The following is an 11,324-nucleotide window of genomic DNA, read 5'->3' on the forward strand; positions in this document are numbered from 1 at the left end:
ATTCTACAAACTCATTGCTAGAGCTCTCATGAGCCGAACTCGAACCGTTCAGGTCTGTTCAGTTTATTTTTACCTATTCCGCCCACCTATAGGTCGACCACTCAATTTGTCCATGCGAATGTATGTTTGCCGCATCAGAATGAATGAGTGAGCATGTGAGCAACAAGTAAAACGTGTGCATCTTATGGAATTCTCGATGTGCAAGTGTGACAGGTTGCAGAATAAGTTGTTGTGTCCATTTGTGTCTGTGATTTGTTTGCACATTGAATGTACATCAAAATCGTTTTCGTAACGAAGATTTATTTCGATGGTGCCTGCACGGTTGATTCTATCAAGGCTTGTGTTTTTACCGATCATAAAACACTAAAAACAATAATAAACGCACGACACAAAATCAACACTCGACAGATGGGCAAGTTCATTGCAAAGAAGAAGAAAAACAGAGAAACACACATTCGATAAATGCAATCAACCGAGTAAAAATGTTGAACAATTTCACACTTCTGTGCGCACAGGAGACTATAAATAATTTCCGTGCCGCACCATAATTGACGCACATTGCTGCAAAATGTAAACTTGGAATATCGCTGTTTCCCTCTCTCTCTCTCTTTCTCTATCTGACACACACACACGCACACACTGTGCAAAACATATAACCGACAATTGACACATCTTGCACATGCCAAACATGAGCCGACTGCCAACAACTAAGTGCATTCAATGCAATAAACGACCATCTCAAAAATGATATCGCCAATACAATCTAAACATAATTTCTGATATCGTGCAAACGCGCCGCATTGACCACTGCATCAACTGACTCCGTTGTATAATTCCAAGAAGAGAAAATAAATGTAGATAGATAAAATTACACCGAAAGGGCTTTTAACTCATCTTCACTTCTATTCATAGCGAATTATGACACATTTATCGCACGTACACAAAGTTGCACTCATAAACGACGACTCAGCCAAATAGTCCACGCTCGATGCAATTCATATCTCGAATATTATTATGATTGGAACTGGATGAAGGGAAAATGCTAATGATTGAAGTTCGGTGTAAATTGAAGAATTTTTTCGCTAGGAATACTTGAGGCTAAATTTTTAATCAATCAAGCTGCATCACTCATATTCATTCAGTTGTTTATTCATAGTCGCACGATTTAAATTACTAACGATTCAATTCCCAAGCAAATCACAACTCACTTTATCGAAAAACTGTTAACGGTTTAATGACTAACTGTGGAAAAACGAATAAGTTCGCCGGAATTAAAAATAAGAGTGGCTAAAATGTACTTCGTCATTTGTTCTTGTTGAACTAAAAATAAACTAGTTTCTCATGCAATACATAGTCACTCACCCAATCTTTTGAAGGATCTCTTCAATCTAATTGTTTCGTTGATGTTTTGTTTCTCTTTTAATGTGTATCGCATCGTATTTAAAATAATATTTCAAAGTAATTTTTGCCTATCTTTCGAGTACTGAACGTAGAACCCATTGAGTCACTACTGTTTAGTCAATACTGTAGTTAAACGGGAAAGAATCTACATTTCGTTCTATTTTTGTATGTATTCACTTGCGGCGGCAACGTTTTTGATTAGCTTTTATTATTTAAACCAAAAAAGTCGCTATAATTGTTCATGCCGTTTTATTAGTCATACATTTTTTTGCCTCTATTTTCCATGCTTACGTATACGTGTAATTAATTTCTTCCATTTATAAAGTATATTCCATGCAAATGCAAATCGTAGAACTGCCTCTGTATCCCATTTATTATCAGCAAATTTATCTACTGATTTTTTGCTTATCAGAATCGATTTGGTTTTAGCGTCTTTATGTTATTCGAGAATTGTTTATTTACCGAATATTATTCATAATATCCAGTGAGATATGAAATCGACTCTCTTGAAAATACATATTCAATTCTCACTTATACAAATCGATATGAGATACGTTATTTAAATTTGGTACACATATTTAATTGTTGACTTTAACCCATTTTCTACCAAGGTGCAAAAGTGGGTTCGAAATGAGTAACCAATAGTCTATCTAGCATAATTTTCCCCTGGAAACTCCGAAAAAACTGTCATGTGGAAAATTTTTGTTTGCAGTTTTTCCGGAAAATGGATTTTCCGGTAAACCATATTTTTGTAGGCTCACAAACTGATCAATCAAAAACCGTTATACTTTATTTATTAAAAATATTAACTATAAGTCTATTTAGAGTTATTTTGGCATGAAAAAATGAAAAAAAATGTCAGATGGAAAATTCGTCTTGTAGTTTTCCAGAAATGCCCCGGAAAATTTTTGTTCCATTTTTCGAACATTGGTCATTAGCCCGGGATTCTTTATTATCTCCAAATCCACCCTGGGCTTCCCCAAGTACCTCCTGAACATAGGCCCAGAGGACTTACACATTTTGAAAAATAATGTTCAACACTTGCTTTTTGAGTATATGTCTGTTATTCTTGCCTATCTCTAGGTCGAGATATAAATAGGGATGGCCTTTGTTCGAAAAATCGAACGCTGGTAGAAAATGGGTTAAACAGATATGATTACAATCAATTGTGTTAATGTGCAAGAGATGTGGGTGTTTTTCAAAATTCAACATTTAGAGTCGAAAATTAGGTGAAAAGAGTTTGGAAAATAGTGAACAATGTCCAAGGACTATCCGATCGAATTGATCGGCACCGATCGCCCAAATCGATTTCAAGTCAATCCAGTCACACCAATTAAAAATACCACCACAGAAGATGTCGAGACCGAAGCATTTGAAGAAGATACTTTCGATGACGACGACATTGTACTACGGAATAATCGTCGTTCGTCGAGGTATGCCCGAACTTTTTCTACTTGAATTTATCGCAGTTTTGAAGAAAAAAACGCAGATCAAAAAATTTGTCTTTAATAATATAATATCTGACATTTGATAAAATGTTTCAGATTAAATTCGCTTTCGTTGAGGAGTAGCTTCCGTGATAAAGACAAACCGGCCAAATACAAAGATATTCAAACCACACGGTTTCAAGTGAGTTCATAATTTCGTCAATTCTCTAGATTAGGATTGAACTTTTTTATACGATGAAAAGTTTTTAAATAAGCTTTAAAAAGGCTTCGGTTTAAATCCGAATTTTCATAATAAAACGTAATTGATTTCCGAAGGTACCCCGAAACGATGATTCGGATTCAAATAGCGAAGACCGTGACAACTTACTGGAAGATTTCGATACCAATTGCCGCCGGAGTTTTTTGTAAGTATTGACATCTCGATTGAGTTAATTTGGTTTTGGACATAGCCCATTGCAATCACTGTAATTAACATAATTATGATTTCTTCACAAAAAAGGGAAATTAATTTTTTTAAAAAAATTAAAAATTGAAAACAATAATTGATGTACTAAACGCTTGGAATTGATTGTGCCTGTTCCAATTTATAGGCATTTTACCAGGGAAGCTTTGCCCCGTTTGGACAACTACAGAGACATTTTATCAGTGCAAGCTGTCTATCGACCGACGTTAGATGATTTACACAATGCGACCATGTCGAATAAAGTGAGTATCGAAATCAATCAGTCACATGTTCAAATAACCTGTCGTCAATTATGTAAATGACATTTGTTTAGTCAGCTAACTTCACAGCACGCATTCTACTAAATTTAACCTGTTTACTAACCAAGTCCATTTTATTTATCGTCATAAGGTGTAATGGATTCGACAGAATTGAATTCTTTGAATGCAAATTTCTAATCAAAATTTAATTTTGAGCGTGAGCTCATTTCAACGCTTGTCAAAGTGAAGCAATTTGATAAGCAAAAGACGGAAACAATGCAAATTCTTCGGCAAACTGGTTCAAAATGTACGTGAAATAATATCCACAGCCATTTAAACAATGAAATTATTCAGTTAAAAGTCAATAATCAGTTCAAGGTATAGGTTTTGAAGAAATAAAAAGAAAAAATAACTTTATATTGATAAACCCTTGCGTGATAACAACCATGAACAAAAAAAAAACGTTCATCATGGCTATGTACTGAACGAAAACTCCGGTGAAGATATTGATTTAAAATAAAGGGATCAACGAACTGTGTCATTAATTGGAGAACAATTGTCGTAATTTCATCGTTGAAATTTGAACTTGTCTCACATTTGAATAACGTCTGTAGTCTGCCTTCGGAATAGAATCGATACATTGCTTTGATTTGTGCCTCAAATTCGTTTTATTTTAATTTTATGTCGCGGTAGATTGGAATTTTGAAACGAATCATGACTGTTATCGATCAAGGGGATGGACACCAATGCTAATATTCTATTTTCGTGCTAATTTCGCTAATTTTTTCTAGTTTACTATTTTCCATAAGAAACACACTGTCTAATGCATTTTAAATAGAGATTTGTACCTCCATAAGAAATGTATTGAAACAATGTAAATCAAATGGCAATTTAATTCTTGGTGATTTTTGAGTGTTTGTAAACAAATTCTACATCTGAAATACATTGTTCCTTTGTAATTTTTATGCGAGAGCGTTGCCCATAAGGAATACACAGCACTGTACATTACTTATGGAAGAGCGCCGCTGTAGATTAACGGTACTGTGTGCATAAGAAGTGTACGGTGCTGTGTATTCCTTATGGTAAATGCTCTCGCATAAGAATTACATAGGAACAATGTATTTTAGATGTAGAATTTGTTTACAAATATTCAAAAATCAGCAAAAATAAAATTGCCATTTGATTTACATTGTTTCAATACATTCCTTATGGAGGTAAAAATCTCCATTTGAAATGCATTGAACCAATATATTTCAAATGGGCAGCTGTATTTCCTCTATATAAAATAAATAATCTGAAATAGCAGCTACCGCACAATTTGTTCCGAATTATTCTGAACGATCAATTGGATTTTTTAGAAATAGAGGCCAAACGTTATATATGGATTTGTCTCTTTTTCATTGATTGAACGTTTGGATACCACTTCCAAAATCCAATTGATCGTTCAGAATAATTCGGAACAAATTGTGCGGTAGCTGCTATTTCAAAATATCCCGAACTATTGACTAAAAATAACAACTACTAATAGCTCGAAATATAGCCGTATAAAAAATGTGATCTCTGTGTCGAAATTACCAAGTCCACAGCATTAGCTTCGCCGATATAATTTGAGATCAAGATCAAGACGAAGTGAAGAAGCCATAAATGCTGCTCATAATATTTTTGGCACTCAATCAGATGAACATGTTTTTAATATGAAAGCCAACGAAATTCATCCAACATTAGTGGGTGGAAAAGGAAGAGGAGAAAATGATAAGTTCTTCCTCTATTTATCCATGTTGAAAAAGAATTTCTTTGTTCCCAAATGTTCTGAATATAGTTTGAAATATTGTTGTATAACTAGTCAAAGAATAGTCATTGACTTTAACGTAACAGATGCAATTCTTCCTTGTTTTCAATTAGAAATGAAAGGAAACATTTTCGGTCGTCTTCTTCTTCTTCAAATGATACGCCTTCACGAATGCGGTCTATTCAAGCCGTACGTTAGCATGCATTTTAAATGAGTTGTCGCCGAGTCATCTCTCGACTTTAATCAATTAACCTTCGGTTGCATCTTTATTTGAGTTCAAATGTCAATAAGTCATCACTTACGACTACGCAAACCGCACCGTACTCACATTGAAATGGGAGCTCTTCAGAAATAAAACTAATGAATGAAATTGAAAATAGTGAATGGATGCTTATTTGTTGATTGTATTTGAGTTGTTTTTCTTACTACGCAATTCAAACTGAATTATTTCATTCAATTGATTGCGACAAACAAATGACTAATTAAAACGAAACTACAATTAACTGCTCAATGATGATTATGAAGTTTAATTTAGAAATTAGTATTCAATCGCCTCGAATAAATAAATTAATTATGCAAAATTTCTTGTACAAAAACAACAATGATAGCAAACAAATGTGCCAATTGGTGATCAGGACGTGGAATCGGAAGGCGGTATTAAATTTGGATGGATCAAAGGCGTTTTGATGCGATGCATTTTGAATATTTGGGGTGTTATGCTATTTTTGCGCTTGAGCTGGGTATAAATAAAATCCGTTTCATGAAGATACACATTAATAAATATTATCAAATTTTATTAGGTCGTGGCTCAAGCAGGCGTGATAGAAGGTTGTCTTCTCATCATAACAACGACCGTTGTGACAACAATCACAGCTCTATCCATGTCCGCTATCAGTACAAATGGCGTCGTAAAAGGAGGTAATTACGCATTCGGCTTATTGTTCTCGTAAAAGCGCTTTTCATCGCCGATGAGAAAGGTTGTCAATTTTGGGTTTTGACCATTGAATCAAATAAAATGGAAAAAAATCAATATAGAAATTAAGTTGTTCTGAAAACCAAACAAATTCACAAAAATGTTCAAATTTTTTTTTTGCACAGGTGGAACGTACTACATGATATCGCGTTCTCTTGGTAAATGCTAATGCATAATTGCTGAATTAAATTGAGTTGATTAAAAAAATATATAAATAATTGTATTAAAAAATATTTAAGGTCCCGAATTCGGCGGTTCGATTGGTTTGATTTTTTCGCTGGCAAATGCCGTTGCATGCGCTATGTATGTGGTTGGTTTTTGTGAGTCATTGAATTCGCTGCTCAATTCGTTTGGAGTGAGTATTTTTGACGGAGACATTCAAGATCGACGTATACTCGGTAGTATAACCATCATCATTTTGCTGTGGATTGTGGTGATTGGCATGGAATGGGAAGCAAAAGTATGTAAAATTATCATATCTTATACACTCGCACACATAAAACAAAATCATTTTTAATCATTTTAACCGATCAGTTGTTCGTTTCTGATGCATGCAGGCTCAGATTGTCCTGTTATGCATATTACTCTTAGCCATCGCTGATTTTTTCATCGGCACATTCGTCGGTCCGAAATCCTTAATTGAAAAATCCAGGTAGGGCACGATTGTAAAATTCTTAATACAATGTATGATAATCAATTTCTTAACTTCTGGTGTTCAATCTTGGTGTTGTCTGGAAGAGGGTTCATTGGATATAACGGTAAATTTTAAACGAAAATCACAGAACGTCTAACCTGAGTTCACTGCGAACAATTCTCTTTCACTCTAACAACAATTTTCACTTAAACGACTCAGTGTGACAGTTAGTGTGAGAGAGACAAAGTTTGACAGCTGACTATTTAGAAGAGACTTTATTGAAGTTTTTTTCTATTTTCCTTAAAAACTGATAATAGTTATGTAATTTGAAATATTCAAACATTTTAGCCACAACATTCAAAGCGAATCTCGGGACGGATTATCGCCAGTACGATGAAGTTTCACACAATTTCTTTTCGGTATTTGCAATTTTCTTTCCAGCTGCAACAGGAATATTAGCAGGCGCCAATATCTCTGGCGATTTGAAGGTTCGATTTTATTTTTAGGGAATACCTTTGAACAGTTTATGTTAAATACTTTTCCAATGGAAAATTTCCATAGGATCCATCGCATTCAATTCCAAAAGGCACAATTCTGGCTATATTCATTACCTCCGCTACGTATATTATAATGGCTGTTGTGGTCGGCTCAGGTAGGACACACGATTTCAGTTCATTGTGAAATTCACATGCAATGTACGATAATTAATTTCTTATCTTCTTCTCAGTTGTCGTTCGTGATGCAACCGGCCACATCGAAGACGCGAAAAATGGTTCGTTCGACTTTTTAAACTGTACACCTGGCCAATGTCAATACGGTCTACATAACTCATTCGAGGTGATTGAACTGGTTTCCCTTTTTGGCCCACTCATTTATGCCGGATGCTTTGCAGCTACCCTATCATCGGCATTGGCTAGTTTAGTATCGGCACCAAAAGTTTTTCAGGTGAATTTCCAGTTTTTTCTTGGTTAAATACAAAAACGTCAAAAATAAAACAAAATCGTCTAAAAAATGACAATTTCGTCTAAAGGAAATGGTCCCCCCTTTTTTTGTCCATAGATGTTTTTGGAGTCTTTTAGATGATTTTGTCATTTTTTCTAGAAAATGTGTATTTAGGCGATTTTGTCACTTTAAATAAACATTTTGTCCATAGATGTTTTTGGAGTGTTTTAGATGTTTTTGTCAATTTTGTCAGAAAACTCGTATTTAGACGATTTTGTTATTTTAAAACCCGATTTTGTTAAGAAAAAAATTGCCACATTTTTAGATGATTTTGTCATTTTAAAAAAAATATTTTAGACGAATTTGTTAAAAAAGGGACCATTTCCTTTAGACGAAATTGTCATTTTTTTAGACGATTTTGTTTTATTTTTAGACGTTTTTATAAGCAGCCTTTTTTCTTTTATTCTGATTAATATACCAAACCAGTTTCACTGTGAAGTTAATCTTGGTATCGAGATGTCAATCATTATCCAATTTTTTGTCCACAGGCATTGTGCAAAGACAAATTATATCCCAAGATTCAATGGTTCGCACGCGGTTATGGCAAGAACAATGAACCAGGTAGGGTAAATTCTGAAATTCACATGCAATGTACGATAATCAATTTCTTATCTTCTTCTCGTTCAATCTTGGTGTTGTCTGGAAGTTCGCGGATATATTTTAACATTCATCATATCAATTGCGTAAGGAATCAAAATGAAACTGAACCACTAAATTTCTTCCGCATTGTCTCACCCGTTTCACACCATTCCTTTTTTCATTTGCATTGCAGATTCATCTTGATTGGAGATTTGAATGCAATAGCTCCATTGATTTCGAATTTCTTTTTGGCTGCGTATATGTTGGTCAATTTTTCAACGTTTCACGCGAGTTTGGCCAAGCCAGTGGGATGGCGTCCAACATTCAAGGTGAACGAATGCAAAATGTGCTTCATCACTAACTCCTTTGTCTCCTCACTTAGTATAAAAACTAATATTTCTCTCTTGCAGTATTACAATATGTGGTTGAGCTTATTGGGAGCTGCTCTCTGTGTGGCCGTTATGTTTTTGGTAAAATTGACAAAAACTTCTATTAACAAAATGTTTTTTTAAAATGACAAAATCGCCTAAATACACATTTTCTAGATCTCTTGGTCGACAGCCTTGTTGACATTTGCCGCAGTCATTGCACTCTATTTAATTGTTTCACAAAATCGACCAGATGTAAATTGGGGGTCGACCACACAGGCGCAAACGTACAAAAATGCACTACTTTCAGTGTTACAACTGAATAACGTTGACGAACACGTAAAAAATTATCGCCCACAAATTTTGGTGTTATCTGGATTGCCAAGTGCCCGGCCGATACTCATTGATTTTGCCGATTTGCTGACGAAGAAATTGTCGCTTCTGATTTGCGGTCATATCATTGAGGGAACATCGACACAGAGAGAACGAGTTTTTCTGCAGCGACAAGCACGCGAATGGTTCAAAAAGCACAAGGTTAAGGGATTTTACACGGTTGTCGATGGCGAAAGTTTTGAAAATGGTGCAAGAGCACTACTTCAAGCATCTGGAGTCGGTAAACTGAAGCCAAACATCGTTTTGATGGGCTATAAACAAGATTGGCAAACTTGCACTAAAGATGAACTTCAATCTTATTTCGATACCATTCACAAGGTAAAAAAAAGGTGTTCCATATTTAACTCTCTAGTGTATTAGATGTTCTCAGCGTTGCGAAGGGCCAAGCTTGATTTATTTTAAGGTGTATAGATAGCTGAGAATGTATTTCACCTAGTTCACTCAAAAAATGCTATCCAAAAAATAAAAAAAATAAAAACCATCGTTTTAAAATGTCGGAATGTATCTAAATTGGAGTCCAAAGCCTGAAGTAGACTAAAAGTGTGGAAGAAAACACATTGACGAATGCAAAGCAAAGCGATTCGACTTACAGTTCACCTTAATGAATCAATGAATGATTTCAAATTTCTCTTGTAGGCTCTCGATATGCATATGGCCACAGCGATCCTGCGAGTGGAAAAAGGTTTGGACTATTCACGTGTTTTGGGCGAAGACAACGAAAAACAAACGGCCACCGAAGAACAACGTATCATTCAAACAAACGATAGTACAACCGATTTGTTGGCCAATTCCCATGTTCACGGCAGCAATGAATTCCTTAGCCGAATTCCATCACAAGGTACTAGGGTTTACAAACGTTTCGACAAATACCGCAAACGGTGTTATAAAAACGTTATTTTTCTGTAGTGTTTTTTTTGACAGTCCAAAATACCGCAGAAATAACGATAAAAAACGAAAAAAAACGTTTTTTGGGCGGTATATAACGGCTCTGTAAAAAAACGTTTTTAGGAAACACTGAAAAAATAACGCGTTTTTAAACCCTTCAAGGAACCCCACAATTTTTTTTTTTTATTTAAAAAAAATTTCTTCTGTCGAGAATTAAACTCTCTTGCGTTTGGAACGGAAGAATGGCGATGCACTTACTAAAAATATACTTGATTAAACTTTTTTTGCTTGTGTATTTTGCATGACTGACGTTCTTTTTAAAACGGATATTTCTTGACCTTTTCGCATAAACACAAACACACACACACACACACACAAAATTCTCTGCACACCCACACAATACAAATTTCGATTTCGTTAGCTGTGAATGAAAAATCCAACCACAACAATAATAACAACAACACAAATTTGCGCAAAGGTTAGTAAATGGCAAGTGGCATGCAATGTCCACGACTAATTGCATTCTCAAACCATTTTTTCAAAAGAAGTCAACTGTCACAACACGGATTTTCCATCCACGCGACATGAACCATACAAACGAAGTTTCGTACACGCAGCGCCCGTGTACTTCGTAGTGGAAGAAAAGTGAAACTTGCTTGTCACCAATATTGATGTTCACGGACATCAAATTGTTTATGCGTTATTTCGCCCACTTTATGCACTAAAACTATTAAATTCCTTAATTGGTATCAAATTTTACTTTTCCGTACACAACGTGTCAAGGGAAAGTATAGGAATTGGTCCCGAAAACTTTTTTCGCAAAATTAGCTTAGATCATCATAAAAACTCATGAAACGCGTAGAAAACCACTTTTTGAGACACTTTTCCGTTCGTGTGCCGTCGTTGTCGTTGTCGTAGCTGTTTGTTAACACGATAGCTCAAAAAATAATTGAGATAATCCAAATCTGAAAGTCCCAAAAGTTTTGTATCCAATAAACTTAGTTTAAGTTCGAAGATGAGCCATTTTCGATTTGACCCTGGGGTACTTGCTCCAAGAAAAACCTCAAAAAATTGACACTTTTGTATGGGAGGTACCTGTAAATCGACTCCGATTGGCTTCAAACTTTCTGGGATTTCATTTTTTGAGAGA

The 11,324-nt window shown here is 35.1% G+C and overlaps 2 protein-coding genes across 3 annotated transcripts in view; one reads left to right on the forward strand and one right to left on the reverse strand.

Moving 5' to 3' along the window:
- The window catches only part of LOC129576121 (solute carrier family 22 member 21-like), a 16,595-nt gene extending 14,984 nt beyond the window's left edge, over positions 1–1,611 (reverse strand). Inside the window, exon 1 of the mRNA XM_055460690.1 lies at positions 1,363–1,611. Coding sequence (XP_055316665.1) covers positions 1,363–1,435 — 73 coding nt within the window. The 5' untranslated portion in view covers positions 1,436–1,611. The remainder of the gene's footprint in view (positions 1–1,362) is intronic.
- LOC129576116 (bumetanide-sensitive sodium-(potassium)-chloride cotransporter) overlaps positions 1–11,324 on the forward strand; it is a 20,933-nt gene that overhangs the window by 5,673 nt on the left and 3,936 nt on the right. Inside the window, exons 2-21 of one of the 2 annotated variants that reach the window (XM_055460650.1) lie at positions 2,618–2,834; positions 2,946–3,030; positions 3,165–3,253; positions 3,440–3,554; positions 5,949–6,080; positions 6,141–6,258; positions 6,439–6,471; positions 6,553–6,773; positions 6,871–6,965; positions 7,052–7,071; positions 7,296–7,435; positions 7,509–7,599; positions 7,675–7,892; positions 8,438–8,510; positions 8,596–8,632; positions 8,722–8,857; positions 8,939–8,998; positions 9,074–9,607; positions 9,926–10,127; positions 10,596–10,652. In XM_055460650.1, the coding sequence (XP_055316625.1) occupies positions 2,659–2,834; positions 2,946–3,030; positions 3,165–3,253; positions 3,440–3,554; positions 5,949–6,080; positions 6,141–6,258; positions 6,439–6,471; positions 6,553–6,773; positions 6,871–6,965; positions 7,052–7,071; positions 7,296–7,435; positions 7,509–7,599; positions 7,675–7,892; positions 8,438–8,510; positions 8,596–8,632; positions 8,722–8,857; positions 8,939–8,998; positions 9,074–9,607; positions 9,926–10,127; positions 10,596–10,652 (2,632 nt within the window). In that variant the 5' untranslated portion in view covers positions 2,618–2,658. The remainder of the gene's footprint in view (positions 1–2,617; positions 2,835–2,945; positions 3,031–3,164; positions 3,254–3,439; positions 3,555–5,948; positions 6,081–6,140; positions 6,259–6,438; positions 6,472–6,552; positions 6,774–6,870; positions 6,966–7,051; positions 7,072–7,295; positions 7,436–7,508; positions 7,600–7,674; positions 7,893–8,437; positions 8,511–8,595; positions 8,633–8,721; positions 8,858–8,938; positions 8,999–9,073; positions 9,608–9,925; positions 10,128–10,595; positions 10,653–11,324) is intronic. The other variant, XM_055460652.1, reaches the window with a different exon arrangement.

The sequence above is a fragment of the Sitodiplosis mosellana genome, unplaced genomic scaffold, assembly GCF_009176505.1.
Source record: "Sitodiplosis mosellana isolate CC-2019 unplaced genomic scaffold, AAFC_SMos_1.0 Smas_scaffold_6181, whole genome shotgun sequence".
Lineage (NCBI taxonomy): Eukaryota > Metazoa > Arthropoda > Insecta > Diptera > Cecidomyiidae > Sitodiplosis > Sitodiplosis mosellana.